Source organism: Parasteatoda tepidariorum, chromosome 1 (genome assembly GCF_043381705.1).
Source record: "Parasteatoda tepidariorum isolate YZ-2023 chromosome 1, CAS_Ptep_4.0, whole genome shotgun sequence".
NCBI lineage: Eukaryota > Metazoa > Arthropoda > Arachnida > Araneae > Theridiidae > Parasteatoda > Parasteatoda tepidariorum.
Genome location: NC_092204.1, coordinates 23,859,511 through 23,878,032, shown reverse-complemented (window position 1 = coordinate 23,878,032; position 18,522 = coordinate 23,859,511). Strand labels below are relative to the sequence as shown.

Below are 18,522 nucleotides of genomic sequence, written 5' to 3'. Positions count from 1 at the left end.
ATACATCAAATATATTAAAATATTTTTTTTTAATATCCGTTAAATTTAGAGTTGGAAATCCTCAGATAAAAAATTAAAAAATATTTAACAAAATCAGATTTTTTTCCAACTCGTCCCAAAAAAGTCTGAAATTCGACATAATCTCACACCTAACGACATGTTTATTTTGCGGACGTAAAAATAAATTTATGTATGCAAAAATTTCTTATTTTATTTATAATCCTGTTTTGTCGACAGATGGAGTCACAAAACGATGATAAATTTTTTGTGGTACTGGCTGTCAGCATATGTGAGGATATTTCCATATCTCAATAACCGTATTCACTAGAATGCTAAATTGTTACTTCCTGGTTTTTGCGCAGTTCTAAAGACCTGTTTTTACGGTCCAAGTAATTGAATCCTACGACTTGGAGCAATTTCTCTAGAATCCCATGATTTGGAGGAATTTTTGTGCTCAAGGAATTGGATTGATTGTTTCACACTACTCAAGTTCTTGAATGTCACGGATTGTACGGATAAAAAACATGCTCATACAAATTGGTTCTAATTCCTGATTATAAAAATCATGCTTACATAAAGGCAAAAGTACAAAATAAAATCATAATGATACAAATGGATCCAAACTGATTAATTTATTTGCATTGGAATATGAAATGACAACGATATGCAACGAAATGAAATAATCATATGCACTCTCACCGATGTCATGAAACTTTAGAAGCTGATTAATTATGGAAAGAAAAATTAAGATGGAAAGTAAACCATTCTCCACCATCATTCAAAGACTTGGACTAAGAACTTGGATGATCTTTCACATGATCCAAGCTCTAGACAAAACAAATTTTCATCAATTTCAATTAATCTTGGTCCAGCAACTTGGACCGTAAAAACAGGCCTTAGGGACCCTTAATTACCCTTCTTACGTAAACATCCGTTATGAAAGTGGAAACAGACCGGTCAATTAGTTATCAGGGGTGTTAGCCAGAAGATACACGCTATCCATTTAACCCTCAAGTTCCATTGCGTAAAATAACCGCTCCACTTGCTATCTCTACTCCCCTTTTTGATTTTGGCTTTTCGATTCACCTTCGTTGGCTGTTTGTCAGCTTTCCATAGTATGCGTGGGCTATCAGTATTATATACATTGTTTTTTTTTTCCTTCCACTCAAGGATTTTTCTCATAGTTTTCTAATTGCCTCGATGTGACTAACGATTATACTGGTAACTTTTCAATTGTTTCACAAATATATCTTGTTTTAAAATTAGTTAGAAAATTAAAACTTTTATTTAAAATAACTATGTGCCATGTTCTACAGTTCCTCCTGTGCTCGAATCTCATTTTTTTCGAGATGTTGTTCCGGTGGATGAAGGTATACGTACAAAACTGATGTGCGTTGTCACAAAAGGAGATCCTCCCATCTTCATTCAGTGGTTAAAGAATGATCAGCCATTTGTTTCCCACGGTGATTTAACAGTTCAAACCTTCGAAGATTCTTCCATTTTGGCATTCAACAAAGTGTCTTCAAGTGATCGAGGTTTTTATACATGTGTGGCTTCCAACATGGCCGCCTCGACAAACTTGACCACGCAACTAATTGTAAATGGTAAGTTTAAATTTTTAAGAATAATGTGTATTTATATTGTTCCTTTTACATATTGATCCTAACGAATAAAAAAAGGGCATTACTTTTTTTTAAAAAACAGACATTTGCAGCTAAGTTGTTTAGCTTTATTATATTTTAAATTAGTGTCTAATTTAGCGTAAAAGTTAATAATTGAAGTTAATAATTTCGGGATTCATTCAATAGTTACTGAATAATTTGCACATTAGTTTATAACATAAACGTTATGTGATCCATTTTTGATTAATTTATATTATGAATTATCGATAATACTAACATTTAAATCAAAAATGACAACAATGGCTTTTAACATTTTACTCATTGCAATTAAGGTCAGTAAGAACAAATGAAAGAGTGGAAAAAAATCCTAAAGCAGCAAATTTGAGAGTGGAATTTAGAGGTTTTGCAAGAATATAGAAACATATTCCATTCTTTCTAGACTATATGTTGACTGATCTCTGTCGATTTTCCTCTTAATGCTAAATCTGCAAAGTTGCTTATGATTTTTCTCAATATTCTTAAAAATATATATTTATTGAAAGTGGACATTACAGACCTGGTTATCAGTTTTTCTGCTTATTAATAACAAAACAAAAGCAACCAAACCCAATATTCAACAGTTTAACTGTTGTAAAATAGCCACTATCCCTGAATAAAAACTTTTATTCAATTCCTTTTCTGAACTCTAACAAGTCGGAAAAAAATTGAAAATACTTTCTGTATATTTTTGTTTTCACAGTTCTCATTTCTTACATGCAATTTGCAGACATTGGAGTTTTGACAAGGTGGAAAAGTATATACGAAACTCATGTAAAACGATGTTAAATTTTCAGGTCTATATTAATAAGATTAATACGGACAAACTTTAAGATAAATTAATATATTTTTGTTATGTTATTAGTTCAGTATTTAAATAACAAATTTATGAATGAATTTTTCATAATATTTATAAATTATGTATCATTATATTTCATGCTTTTAATTTGTTTATTTTCGAAGGAAACCTAATTATTCGAATTGCAAAATTTTTATAGTACCACCTACATGGACTATAGAACCAAGAAATGCATCAGCAGTACTTGGAAATACAATTTGGTTAGATTGTGGAGCAGATGGTTTTCCAGCTCCAACTATCTTGTGGAAAAAGATGATTCGAACAGGTAAATGTTACTACTGATATCGTAAATGTTTCTTAAACATTTCTCGCGCGTTAACAGAAAAAGTAAAGTACTTATATGTAAAATTACTATTGAAACTAATCCAAGCATAAGCTAAGCAATTCCAAGCTAAGCAATTCTCTTAAGTCATACATTATATAATCCTTTACAATTTTTATTCCTTCAAAATATCTTTCTTACTTAACACGAAGACAGGCAAGAACCGCGTAAAGCATAAACAAACTAATTATGCATAAAAGTTGCCAGTTACACAAAGCAAAATGAGTTAAAATAAATTACATTAACAAATAATCAATCATTTGCAATCATAAATCAATAAATAAATAATTTATAAATAATAAATCGAAACAGTTATATTTCAACAATTGCAGTGTGTGATAAGGCGCTGTATTTATTTAACTTCTCGTTAATTAACGTTCTAATTTAGGTGGAAAAATTTAGCTCAACTTTAACGCACCTCTTTATTTATGAACGATCAGCTGACGCTGACGTCATAGGTCACATGTCTGGTTATGTTTGATCTTTTTCTTCTCGAAGTGCAAATACCCAGTAGTCGAAATTTTCAAAAGTTATTTCAAAATGTTCAGAAAATGGTTTCCTTAAAAAAAGAGAAAAAAAACCCCGATAGGTCACTAGTTTGTTTCTATTCATTTTGATTTTTTTCAATTTCTTTTTATTTTATTTTTGGATTAATTCATCTCATGGACTTTTTCTTCTTTTTTTATACATTCGCAAGAAGAATGTTAAAATTAGCTTTAAGCATTCTTTTAAAAAAACTTCCCCATAGCTAAAAGGAAAAACAAAATATTTTTGCAACGTAATAAGCTTTGGGTTGAAGTGAACAGTTACACGAAAAATGAGGCTGAAAACAGTTGATTACAATATTTAAAAATGTATGGCGTGAGGCTTAGGGCATTTTCTAAAAAATGAATACTTCCTAACTAAGATTTATTTTTTTAGAATATTAAGATGTATGTCCTTGTAACACGCATTACAACTAGCTTTTATAATATCAAATTAATGAGATTAATGTGGTCAGCGAATTTCCCAAAGTTATTTTTAACTCAATAAAAAGTACGAACATTAAACATAACACATTTCTTAGACTTATAGATTATTTTAAACATTGTAATTACTAATACAATATTTATAGCTACTTTAATAGCTTCTGCTAAAATTTAATATGTTTTCTTCTTTCATGTAAATATAAATTACACACAATTGGTCTTAATCACGATATTTGATAAGGCACTATCGGGAATAAATGATGACATACATGTTATTTTAAAGCACTTTAAATTTGGTGAAACGTGACTAAAAGCAATAAAACTAATAACGAGTACTTGCATTTTTAACCAAAATTTCTTGAAAACTTTTGTAATCTAGCTTGAATCATAGATAAAGAAACGAGAATTTAAAAAAAACAAACTTTGATGAGAAAAAGTAATGAATTCCTAAAATTGAGTTCTTCGGTTCTGGGGTGTGTAGGACGGTATTTTTTATCAATTATATTTTCATTTAAAGATTAATAAAGATAAAAAATATATAATACTGGTTTTAAGATTTAATTATACTTATCTCTCAAATGCAAACGTGATTTGTTTTACTGACTATATTTTAAATCATCTTATAGTATTTGGATATATATTTGTCATATAAGGTTACTAACGTTAATTATAAGGTTACGAATACATATTATCGATTAATTTCGAAATTATGGATGCATAAAATATATTGGAAAGTGGGGTAAGACCATGTAGCTAAGATATAGAGGCCTATTTCAACTAAACTGCTCGACCCCAAAACTGTCAGATTTAATAAAAATGACAATTAGTTATGTACAATATATCATCCTTGTGCCTTGGTGGAGCAGGGGATAGAGCGTTCGCCTTCTAATAAGGTGAACCGCGTTCGCGTTCCAGTTACGGCTGGTCAACACGAATTCCACACCTGGCTTGCACCGAGCGAAGTGCTTACGTAAAATATCATCAGTGGTAGACGGAGCATGGGATAGAGTCCCCTTAAAGTCCGACTAGCCGTGGGAGTATTTCGTGGTTTTCCTCTGCATATAAAGCAAATGCAGTTTAGTTTCATAAAAAAGTCCTCCACAAGTGCAGATTTCTTCCAATACTTCATCCAAGAGTGTTCCCTTGTCCTATGAATTTTGTTCAAAATTACAGAACTACGTAGTTGAACATTAGTTGTCGTAAACCCAAAATTGGGTCGGCTGTTCAACGACGACACTAAAACATATCATTCTTGTACTGGGATACTTTTTATACAAATTATTTTCTGCTATAGAAAGCAAAATCTTCCGATCTTATCACATTTACCGGGGGCATATGAATATTCTATCAGAAATTTAGAAATACTAGAATTTTAGTGAAAAAGCTGCAGAAAAAGCTATCTTATAAGAAAATTTTGCACGATAATGTAACTTATGTGAATGTGATTACATAAATATTATGTACGACATTCAGATGTAAAAAAAATTATCTTCTCCCACCACTTTATTCAAGATTCCGTGGAACCAACAAAAACAATTTCCTTATTAGGTCCCCAATTCTCTTTTTTTAGTTAAGAAAATACATCATCGCACAATCAACACAATCAACATCTGTTTTATTTTTATCTTCTTCATCTTAAGAAACATCAATCATCATGGATTTAGGTTTTTCTGATAAAACTGTTTTGTTATATTGGTCCTTCATGCACTTCTCTTATTTCGTTTTGGTATTTTTTTTATCTTGAATCACTTGAAAGCAACTTTTTCGTCTTTGATATCATTTTTTTTTAAATCATTTAGTTTTCTTTATCCTGATTTTCTAAATCGGCATATATGGCAATTCCAGGTCTTACGCATAGCGTAGATGATATGGAAACGAAGGAGAGCCACGCTACTGCAGGACTAAATACTTATTAATTGTCAGTTTGTGAATCATTAGTAAACGTATAATAATTTGGTTTAAAAATATTTTCTATTATTGTAATCAGGAATAAATATGGACAGTTTAAAGGAAAAAGAAAATTGGAGAGTTGCTGAGCGGAAACAAATTTATTTACACATATGAATTTAATAACAAAAACATACTAATATGGTAGGTTCTTAATATTTTTTTTAAATATTTCTTCATCAATTGTTGGTGCAATCTGCACATTTGAACTAAAAATATTTAAAAAAAAATAGATTGTGGATTATTTCTCATGTTTGTACTTCAAACAAAAATAAAATATTCAAGATTCTAAAATGCAAGCATTATTAATAGTATATTACTAGTATCTATGACATAACAAGTATCTATGATTTCATACAAATTTATACTTTTCGTATATAACTTTAAAAATTTGCATACTGTTTATATGTTATATTCGACCATGTAATAGTTTTCTTTATGTGTAAAAAAAAAAGCTTAAATTTATATTTGACTCGTAGGGAAAATACATAAATAAAGGGAAAACATATGAAATATGAATAAATTCATTCTATTTCAGATAGCAGTGCAGGTGATTTTACATACGTTCATTCAAATAGCCGAGCTCACAGATACAACAATGGCACGCTAGTTTTGTCTGACTTGGATGAAAGTGATTCCGGATCCTATCTCTGTCAAGCAAATAATGGAATCGGTTCCGGACTCAGCAAAATAATATATCTCAAAGTTTTAGGTAATAAAAAAATACACAAGTAAATGCTCTTCAATTTCTATTTGAAGTGTTAATATTTTGCAGAATTTAAGGATTTACGAATTTCACGTGTTAATATTTTGCTGAATTTAAGGAAATACGATTTCTCATGAAAGTTTTAACGAAATGGTTAAATGGCTTTTTTTTACAATTCTCAGGCAGTTTTTAATTAAAAGAGAAAAAAAAAAGATAAAGTTTTGATGCACAAAAATAAATTTAAAATAATGTAAAAAATAAATGAGTTAAATAAAGCAGATTTTTAATCGTTTCCATCTTTTTATATTGTAATAAAACACTTTTTGTATCAAAATATAAACTGAAAAAAAAATCTGATTTTTAATTTTAATTTTTTTTTCTTCTGTGTCAGAAATGCAAAATTTAGTTTTCATCTATCTACCTGAGAGCAATTTCTTGGCAACAAATTATTTATTTGTTATTTTACTATATTCAACCAAAACAATCAAATAACAATAAAAATGAATGGTATTCAATCTGAGAAAATAGTTTATTGATTGTTTTTACTTAACACAGTTTAACAGCCAGTATTCTATCCGAGCCAACTTGGCCCAACTTTTAAAGCTATTTTGTTTCGTGCAGCTGACGAGTATATACTGTAGCTGAGAGGCTAATCAACCAATATCATTACAGTCTGAAAAGGGGTTTAAATCCCTGCTTTAATGCTACAATATTTTTTTCCATTCTTTCAAAACATGAAAATTTTTTGGCATCTTATACTCTTTAGTTAGTAACACTGGACTGTTAGAATACAAAGTTATCAATAACTTACAAAAGGCGTCTCACCCACAGGGCTCCAATGTCCGTTTTAGTTTTTGTATGGTTTAGAAATTATGCTAGTTGCAAATGGTCACTGATGTGTATAGTTTTGTATTTTTAATTGCGCCAGTTGTAAACGGACTCAAAACTTTTAATGTAAAGAAAAGTTCCTTATCTTAAAATTTATGGTTAATTGTATGGGCATACAGCTGCCAGTTATTTTACCGTAAATTCAGATTGATAACTCTAACAGTGTATTGGTCAAATGACTTTCCTAGCTGTAACTTGTTTGTAATTTCCTTACAGAATCGCTATTTCATTCGGCATTTGGCTGTAAAATATGATTTATTGTAGCATTAAAAAAGTATTAGGATCGCTCTGGTTAACAAATTCTTAGGCCAAACATAGAGGTTTTAAAAAATATGGCATTATTTTCCTTGAAATATGCTTAAATAAAATTTGCTAAGATATAAGCGATTTTCAATCATGGAAAGTAAAAATTTCAATTAAGAAGTGAAATGGGGGATGGATGGTAATCAAACGCACAATGATAATGATGCATAAAGACAATCGTGCATGAATGGTAATGTGGAATAAAATGGTCATTCTATTTAAATAAATTGAACCTTTAATCCATTATAAGAATATATCATTAAACTGAAGTGGAATAATGAAATATTTTCAAAAAGTTGAATTTGCCAACAATCGTTTGAAGATAAAAATCTAGGTTGAAATCTTTCAATGAAAAGTTTGTACTGACTTATTAATACTTTATAGACGTCTTCAGATAACTCTTAAATAGCAGCAACATAAACTTAGTGAAAATATACATCACAGTATTAATAAAAAATATGTATAATAATGGTGCGTTTACATTCCTTTGTACGGAAAGGGATAAAAATTATTTGTACTTTCTTAAATTGCTTTAACTTTATTTAATCAAATAGCTTTTTTTATAAAATTATACAGTCATTAAAAAGCAAGTATATTATTTCCTTAACGCTCACTTAAGTATGAGAACCAAATGCGATGCGCGCAATTAAAATCAAAAGTAAGGAAATATAATGCAATGAGTTTTTTTTGTGTAATTGCAGTGCCTCCCAGAGTAAAGGATCCGTATAAAACAAAAATAATAAATGAATATTCCGATGTAATTCTGATATGTACAGCAAACGGTGATCTACCAATGAAAATGAAATGGCTGAAGGACAATTTAGTTTTGAAGGCAGATGATGACGCGAGGTAAGCACCATAATTTTCTTCTACAAAAACCTATTAGAAATCGATTTCATTGCTCTCAATACTACATTATCTAAATTAATGTAGATTTAATAAGAATTATTAAATATAACCCTAGAATATAACATAAATATCATGTGTGGTAATTTTTACTTCTTCAGAAATAAACATTATCTTGAAGCGAAATTTATGGTAGAAATGTTCAATGCTATATATATATATATATATATATATATAAATTTTTTTTTCGAAATAAAAAAAATTATCCTTAGAAAAATTTTTTTCTTTATAATGTATCTATATCATATATATAAATAAAGTGCTTATAGCTTATATCAAGTAAAATAGTTGTTAAAAAACATATTTTGGAAGAATATGAAGTTAAATATATTTTAGTGCAAACTTCAAAAACTAACATTTTTATAATATTCTTTAGCACTTAAATATTATCTAACGGGCAATTTAAAGACAACATTGAACGCCGACATTTTTTATTTTATTTAAACATTTTATACACTTCTTATTTTTATGTATTTTCCAGAGATCAAAAAGTTAAAAAACTAAAAAAAAAAAAAAAAAAACAAAAAAAAAAAAGCAAGTAGGCTTTGAAATACCCAAAAACATTGCAGTTTAAAATAAAAAGGTAAAATTTTATAGGTCCTCGCTTCCCCATTTTTTTTTTCAAAAATGTTTCATAAAATTTTTTTAGCTACTCCAATGATAACTTTTATTTTCAGGTACGCCATCAGGGTTGAAACAAGGAAACTCGAAGCCACGTCTGAACTTCATATAACAAATGCGACTCGTAACGATAATGGGACGTACTCTTGCCACGCCGGAAATGATTTTGGAGTTGATGAGGCAGTCACTAAAATGATTGTTCAAGGTACTGTCTTTTTGTCTAAAAGAAGTGCAGACTTAATTTGACATTCTTTTTAAAGTAAAATAGGTTCATTTATTGTATTATTTCTAAATGAGTGTCTCCATCATCAGGAACACCTGCTCCACCATCAAATGTTACGGCCATGAACGTGACCAGTCGATCGGTCTACCTTTATTGGGATGTTTCAGACAATGGAGGCAGCCATATTACCGGAAGTATAGTGCAGTATCAAGTCATTTCCGGTAAGAGACCATTGCTGAAAATGTATATTACTTATGTCAATAAATAATACATCTATATATTTAGATCAATTTTTATATCATAGTTTCTTAATACAAATTTACTTTAAGTTTTTAATTCTCTGTGCCGTGTAATAATTTCATATAGATCAAAAATTAGATCATTTTGATGAAAATTGAAACTATTTTGATGAAAACTGAAAGGGGGCAGTATCACATAAGAACTTCACAAATGCAAATTTTTAAAGAATTTTTTCTCAGAGATTGTTCAGCTGATTGCATTCAACCTTTGGTTTTTCTTGATTTAAAAGTATACAATTTACAAAAAAAATTATGTCGTTAAAGTTAAGACTTATTATATATTTGATGTATTAAATTATTAAAATAGATATATATTTTTTTAAAATTTTTTTTTACTAATGACTACCTGTGTTAACATCCCTCAATTCAGGCATATGCAGGGTGATTTTGTTGACCTCTCTTTCAGGGACACCATATTACCATATTAGGCAGGTTATTAAAAAAAATTTATATGTAAATAACACGATTAAAGAAAAATAATTGCCTAAATATTTAATACTTTTAAATATCGCCACAGGATACATATGAATGAAGGAAATCAACACATATGAATAATACCTATGAACAAGGGAAATAACCGTTTACACTTTTAGCTCTCTTTTTTCTTTCTACTTCATTTCACTTCACTCTTGAGACTATATTTTTCTGATAACGGTAGCCCTCATTTTACATTTTTTCAGTGTCAACAATTTAAACCCAATAAAATTAAGGCTGTTTCTTCAGTTTAAAATAGATTTCTTACTCGGCAGGGCTACTTAAAAGATTGGCCTAAATAATTAATCCACGTTTTTAAATTATAGAACTGGAAATACAATACGTCTTGTTTATTTTTTCAAGGATTGCGCATTGTGCGCAAATTATAACAATTCAATTAAAGCAATTGATTTTTGAACTTATTCAATAGAAATTAAATTTTGAGTACTTTCCTTCCAAATTGTTCTGTTGCTTTTACTGCTGGTCGAACATTAAAAACGAATCGCAAAAATTCTTAATACGTTAGAATGAACAAAACACCGTTCTTCCACTGAAAAGAATTAAAAATTTAAATTTTTTAATGATTCATTGTTTTTTTTTTACTCCTGAAAACATTTCAATATCAATGATCCAATCATACTTATTCCTTAGGTGATTGATTAAAGATAAATTTTTAACTAAAATACTTACTTGTTTACTTATTATACTTTTAGAAAAAGAATGGAATGATCGGACATCCCAGCTCATAGTATCTGGATCCGACTCAAGAGCTGTTTTAAGAGGCTTAAATCCTGCCACTGCATATTTCATTAGAGTGATTGTCCAGAATTCGGTTGGAAAAAGTAAACCCAGTGAAATTATAGAAATTATAACCGAAGAAGAAGGTATTCTTTGTTTTCGATGTTTATACTCTAAAAATTACAATTATCTGAACTAAACTTTTTCATAGCGAGGAGGGGCGCATACTATTTCCACATTACTTATTATGTCCAAAGTAAAAAAGATTAACAACCCAAAACACAACTTTTATTAAATATGTGTTAGACAGAGAATTCAGTAAAAAATACATAATTTCTTCGCATTTCCAATTTTCCGTTTTATGAGACCCATATATGTGAAAAATTATAACACATAAACAAAAATTTAAAAGCTATTTACTAAATAATATATATATATATATATATATATATATTTATATTATATTTTTAAATTGATATTTAGTAATTCATAACATTCATAACATTAAACTCAACAGAACAGAAATAAAATTCAATTTGCAAATTAATCCTTCAGATATTTGAAACAAAACCAAAGCAGCCTTTTCTTTTGTTATTTGTATATATTATGCTCTTTCAAACACATTTATTGCCTATTTAGTTATATTACAGTATTTGGTATTATGGTATAGAATATTGCGGCATATAATATTTTATTCTTTTAGTAAACTGCAGCTAAAAATTTATAAAATTATATTCTTTATAGTTCCTTCTGGGCCACCTTTGGAAGTCCATATTCAGTCTACAGGAGCTCATTCGATGAGAATTTTGTGGAAGGTAATGATTAAAGAATTTAATTTCGGTCATCAAATCATATTTCTTAAAATCGTATTACAAACATATTATAACAAGAAGCATTTAAATTAAACACATAAGATGCAAATATAATTCTAAGCTATGTGGTTAAAAAATCAAAGGCTATTATTATACAATTATTTATTTTTGAAAGTAATCATTGCAATAAGACAGTATACTTTTTTTACAGATGATAAAAAAAGTTAATGCGAGTTATAAGCAATTACAATCATGAAACGAGTAAAAATTAAACTTACATTTGAAATAAAAAATTAGGCAAGAATTATTTTTTAAATCCATAACTTCTTCATTATTAATATAAAACTTATGACATTCCTACATCATATCATTTATACTAATCATTCTCTGTCTTATAGCATAAATGATTCTTGCTAACTAATCTTTTTCTAATTAATCTCTCTGTTGTACAGATGGTTTTATAAATATTATAATCATGAGTGACAAATCAACTTATGAAATTAACTTAATTAACACAAATAATTATTTAAATATACATGATGGTATCAAAGTTTAACTCTTCGTTCTAAAATTACAATATAGCCTAAAGAAAATTATTGTTCAACGTAAAACTTCCAATATTTTTTTTAAAAAGCAAGCATTGAAATCAAAGAGTGTACTATTTTTTTACAGATGTAAAATGTAAAAAATAATTAATGCGGTTTATAAGCAATTACAGTCGAAAAAAATAATTTAAACTATTTAATAATTAAAGAGATTGTGGTGAAAGAGATGAAAATTGTGTGTGATGATACTACCTGAATTATGTTATTTATATCCTTCTTTGATCTTATTATCCACACATACTAAATATACTTTAAATAATTATATATTACAGATTTTAAATATTGAGTTTAAATTTCAAATATTTAAACAGATATTTTCCCCGAAGCAATAAATACCTTAGAAGCATTTTAACGAGACAGTTTTTGTCTGTCTGTGTTCTTCATTTTTAACGATGATAGTATATATACTTTTTTCTTCAAAAATGTGCACATAGTAATATCTTTAATTAAAAAAAATGCGTTTAATAAGTAACTACTGTTAGCAAAACTAATAGTTCAAACAAAGCATCTTCCTTATTAAAGATATTGAATTTAGTTTATTATGAATCACATAAGCCGAAATTCGAATAACTAGGCATAAGACTAATTAATTCAGCCACTATATTTTTTCAGTAAGCTGAGGAATTGTTTAAACAGTAAAAAGAAAATTTATAATATTAAATTAGTATGTATTCATTATTTTAAATTACATTATTTCAATTTGGATGGGAGAAAAATATAATTTTAATGAAAGTTTCATATAACTATTAACTTATTTCCTTTTTTTGCGATTTAAGGATTTTATTTGAGTATTAAAAATTATAATACAGGATTGCTATTCATAAATAAATTAATGAAAATTAAGCGTAATTTCTTTTTTAATTAAAATGTAACTACGTTAGCGGGCGTAACTTTCCTACTTTAAATATTTTGAAATTTTAATGCTGGAATCAACATCGAAATAAAAAAATAAATTTTTTAATACATTTTACTAATTTTATATTTACTATATGTTCTTATATAGGTTTTGAAACGCTTTTAACATTTTTCTTTGATTTCAGCCTCCACTTGACGAATTACAACATGGGATACTCAAAGGCTATTATGTTGGTTATAAGCCATCTTCTTCATACGATAATTACACTTTTAAAGCAGTTAATCATAAGAGCAAGATTGGACAACAATCCACGTATATAACAGAACTAAAACCATTCACAGAATATGATATTTTCATCAAGGCATTCAACTCAATTGGAGCGGGACCAGATTCGACTGAAATTATGGGAATGACTTTAGAAACAGGTACAAACTGTTATTTCTGTTCTATATTCACCTATTACTATCTGAAATTAGAAAATAGAAAGAATAAAATAATGCATTTATTTGTAAAGGGAAAATAAGGAGAATAAAACGAAAATATCTGCGTAAAAAATATAAATTGATTTTCCAAAGCTCAGAAGCAATTCATAAAATATCTGCACTCATTTGTAAAAATCATTGAAACCAGAAATTGATTTTTACGAAGGAGTTATATTTTTTAAATGTAAAATTTAATTTCGATCGATTCAAAATTTAATTCAATTCAAAAAGTTAAAGTGTACGATCGAAACATTTTTATAGTTTCTTAAAATTTATCGCTTTGAAAGAGAGATCCAGGTTTATCTGAGGAAAAACAAGCAATCGTGCAAAATACAAATGATAATTAGCCTCTAATCGCTTGGTGAAGGAAGCCCCAGTCGTATTTTATGTTGTCTGTGAAGTTACATTGGCTAAACCTGTTTACTGAATATACGAATAATACGAATAATGCTAAAACTATGCGATTATAATGCTATACGAATAATGCTAAAACTGACCTTTTCCGACGTACCTTTTCTCAGCATCTACACAAGATATTGCTTCATTTTTTTCACTGAATATTTACATATACATGTTTAGACTGTGATAACATAAAAAGTTTCATTATTTTTGATCAAACATCTTTTATTGCTAAAAAAGTGCTCCTGTTAATGCTAAAACATTATCATAGCATACAACCTATTTAATCTCATATATCTCCACAGATCTCAAATTAATATCATAAGTAGTTTCTTAGGAAAGGCACATCGGTCAGCTTTATCTTTATTGATATATGCCCTACTGACTCCAATTAATTTTAACTACAGCTCCAGTAGTACAGTAGTACAGTAGTTCCGTAAATTCCACCCTTGATATCAATTTTTAGGATTTTTATCAAATATTAAAATACAAAATTATACACATTTAAGACCTCAAATGTAATAATCACCATAACAGGTATAATTAGAGGCTAAAATTAAATACGTGCTTCTAATAAATAATCGTCAACTCCTCGTTGTTTTCTCCGGTTATATAACTCGTCTTGTTTCTCACTAGACCTGGCCGTCTGCATTGAATTTGTGTTAGATTTAATAGCGTATTGCTTTTTCTTCGAATTAAAATTAATTTTCAATCTCCAATGCTTATATTTTAATGTTTTCATTTTTAATGAGGATTCTAGAATTGAATATTAAAGGTGGTCTTTCCGGAGCATCCTGACATGTGGTTGCCAAGGCGGCCTAACACATTCAGAAACGAGGAGAGGTGTGTCTAACCCCATTTCACTGACATTTCAATATATTAAGTACGCTCTTCACTACACGAATATTTGATGTTAGTCAGGAAAATTCCGTCCTTAGGTAAACGAATTATTCCGATTATAACGTTTTCCTCCTACTATCAGATGCATCATACTTAATAAAAAAAGTATGATTTAGTGCTTAGAAATAATGTTCAAACACTATTACTTGTGAACAAGTATGAGTGCTTTAAGGCAATTAAATATGCTTTGTGTATTTTTCATAACTTTTTTATATGGTAAAAACTAGTGACTGACTAGAATGAATACGATTGCATAGATAAGAGTTATGTTATTGCTCTTAAAAGGTTATTTTGCATATTTTTCAGAACCGACATCGTATCCAGCGTATGGAAAAAGTGAAACAGACGTACCATTTTACATGAACGTAACTTTAGTGATATCCATTGTAGTGTCATCACTTGTGTTAGTCATTCTAATACTCATCATTATTGTATGTTTGAGAAAACAGTCTAGGCATGGTGATGAAGATTCTGGTAAGCACTAAATATTCGATATTTAAATAATAAATTTTTATCATCATTTTCGTAAGCTTTGTTTCAATCAATTTAAAACAGTCTTAAGAAATGTTTCGAACATAATATTTCTTGTAACTGATTGCTTAAATGCATGGAAATTTTTAAAAGTGTGTGTTCATTCGGCTTACTATAAAAGTTATAATGTTTGAGGCTCTTAAATATTTTGAAAATAGTATCGTTTTTTTTCCTTCAAAAATGAAGTAATCAGATAATAAATAGTCCTCCAAAACTTTTATTGAGTTTTAATAAAAATAAATGCTAACATATGGAAGTGAAGAATTACAAAATTTTCGTTAGTTCAAAACTGCAATTATTCATATTTTACCTTTTTTTCTTTTGACAGATTATGAAGCTACAAAGGATTTGTCTTTGATGAATGAGATCAATAAACAATTTTATATGAATTCAGAAAAAATTCCATATCCTTCAGGTAATGCATAGATATAATCCAAAGCATTTAAGTTAGTATTTAATTTATTATCGCCATATTATTTTGATGTACGTTTCATCATTGAGAAGAAAAACAAAGATTCCAAATACGTACTCAACGAAAACAACTTCTAGTTAAATTAACACGCTATGTGGTATTGACATTTATGTTAACGAACAAACTTAATTTGGGTAGTAGAAACCAGCTTTTAGGTAAAAGTTACCGAGATTTTTCGTGTTCCCATCGAGTCTAAAACAAGGAGAATTTTACCATTTTTTGTTAGTTTCAACCATATTTATTTCACAGTGCTCATAGTTAAACATAAGTAGTACGCTATTTTCTTATGTAACTAATGTTAAATAGATTTCAGAGTCGTTATTACATTATAATTTATCCTTATTTTAAAATATATAAATATTTATGCTCAACAAAACTGTTATTTGTTTGTTTTTTGTCGTTTCATCAGTTTGCTGGGAATTTCAAATAAACTGATTGATAGTCATAAACAAAATATTTGTAGAAAATTCAAATTTACTTATAAATTTTTCACTTTTTATATATTTTAGTGGATAAAGCTGATTTTGAAGATCGATATGTGCGTATAGAGCCAGTTTCAATCAAAAAGGTAAGAACATAAGAAATAACCGTCGGTATTTATATATAAATAAATATATAAAAAGCGCTAAAATTTCCCACTTTAAAAAATCAACACTTATTAAACTGAGTAAAAACATTTCAATTTAGTTAAAAAAAATGTGTTGAAGAATTTATAAAACAGTACATGGAAAACAGCTTATGAGTTTCATATGATATGACAGCATATGACTGCGTTTTATCAAAGTAATTGCTGACAGAGAAAATTCATATTAAAATGAAAGCGAATATTGTGTCAATTGAGAAAGTTTTAAGCAATTTAAAAATGTGTTATTAGTGTGCAGCGATTATCTAATTAAACTCATTGACTATTGTTTTTATTTCAAAGAAGTAAATAAATAATTCAAAGACAAGTATTTGGAACGAAATATATCTTAATGTTTTTTATTATTCTATTATTTTCTTTAGTTTAGGTTTTACTTTCAAAAATTTGTGCAAACCTCCACCTATAATTATTCGCTAATCTATTATTTAATATAAGTATGGAATATAAGGACTTTCTTAAATATAGTCTTGTAACAGGAATCTGTATTTGCTCATAATTACCCATCGGAACAAGGAAAACGAAAAATATATTTATTAAAGCATATTTTATTTTTATTGCCAACGAGTAAAAAATAAAGTTGCATTTGAACTAAAAATTTAGGCATGAATTATTATATAAATGCATAACTTCTTCGTAATAAATATTAAATTTACGACAGGCCTACTTCAAAATAGTCATATTAATTATTCTCCGCCTCTTACAATAAAATATTTCTCTCTGGATATTCTTTTGTTTCAATTAGTTTATTGTAGACGTGGTTTAATAAATATTATATACGTAAGTGACAAATTAACTGATGAAAATAATTTAATTATTACAAATAAATATTTAGATATACAAGGGATACTTGACATTAACTCTTCATTCTTACATTATAAAATGGCTGAAAATAAATTAAAGCTTGCGGCGCAATTTTTAGAGTGAGTTTACAATTTACTGAGACCTTTACTTTTTAAGAGAAGCTTATTTGTCACATTATTTTACCAATCTATGACAAAACTAAGCTACATTATAATGGAGATAGAACAGCATAATCAATTTATAATTTCAATTATAAAAATGATAATGGAATAAAATGTCTTATTTTAAACATTATTTAAATTTAATTGCCAAGAAAACTTTTTATGGAAAAAGGGGTTTGATATCATTCAACCTGATGTAAACAAATTCCTGGCTTTAAGCAGTTCGAAGCAAAATAAAAACTTCCCGCACAGCTGTTGAGTTTAAGTTTGTTCTGAAAAGTAATCGTCGCTATAGTAATGGTTAGAAATTAACTGATGCTTACGATTTTTAAGCGCTGTCGGAAGTTTCATGAATGCGAATGTCCTTAATACTCCAGAAATTTCGAATCTGAAATTTAACAGAAGTACTCGATTCGTTAAAGAATCAAGTGTCATTTCTTACCTGCAAATTTTATGTATCTAATATTTAAGTAAATTTGGCTAATTACAATACATTTTGAGTACTTTCTTTAGAGCTACAAACTTATATTTTGCAACTGTAATTTATACTGTAACGCGATGCTTAAATGTTTTAATGCCTTAGTTTATTTTATGACCGATAAATAAAAAAATGACTAGTATTGTAACCTTTATTACTCAAATTCGTGTCCAATTTTTATTCCAATCAATAATGTAAGGAAGATATTTGGATCAAGCAAAAGACAAACTTTTTTCTTAGCAAACATTTTGGTAACAGCACTTATTCCCACTGCCCAAAAACCAATGAGATCCATTTTCAGCTGATGACTTTGGTGGGGGGGGGAGGTATTGCATATCAGAAATGCAGGCATTACAATTGTACGTATTATGAAAAGCAACCCGCTGTGACTTAAATGCGAACACCTGGATTCTTAGATATTTCTCTCAAAATAATATCGGCTATTATAATATATATATATATATATATGT

At 28.3% G+C, this 18,522-nt stretch overlaps 1 protein-coding gene across 1 annotated transcript in view; it reads left to right on the top strand.

Moving 5' to 3' along the window:
- LOC107443826 (cell adhesion molecule Dscam1) overlaps window positions 1-18,522 on the top strand; it is a 74,699-nt gene that overhangs the window by 51,078 nt on the left and 5,099 nt on the right. Inside the window, exons 10-21 of the mRNA XM_016057829.3 lie at window positions 1,317-1,604; window positions 2,657-2,782; window positions 6,293-6,466; window positions 8,353-8,500; window positions 9,235-9,383; window positions 9,491-9,622; window positions 10,888-11,058; window positions 11,657-11,727; window positions 13,370-13,610; window positions 15,273-15,440; window positions 15,826-15,912; window positions 16,479-16,537. Coding sequence (XP_015913315.2) covers window positions 1,317-1,604; window positions 2,657-2,782; window positions 6,293-6,466; window positions 8,353-8,500; window positions 9,235-9,383; window positions 9,491-9,622; window positions 10,888-11,058; window positions 11,657-11,727; window positions 13,370-13,610; window positions 15,273-15,440; window positions 15,826-15,912; window positions 16,479-16,537 — 1,814 coding nt within the window. The remainder of the gene's footprint in view (window positions 1-1,316; window positions 1,605-2,656; window positions 2,783-6,292; window positions 6,467-8,352; window positions 8,501-9,234; window positions 9,384-9,490; window positions 9,623-10,887; window positions 11,059-11,656; window positions 11,728-13,369; window positions 13,611-15,272; window positions 15,441-15,825; window positions 15,913-16,478; window positions 16,538-18,522) is intronic.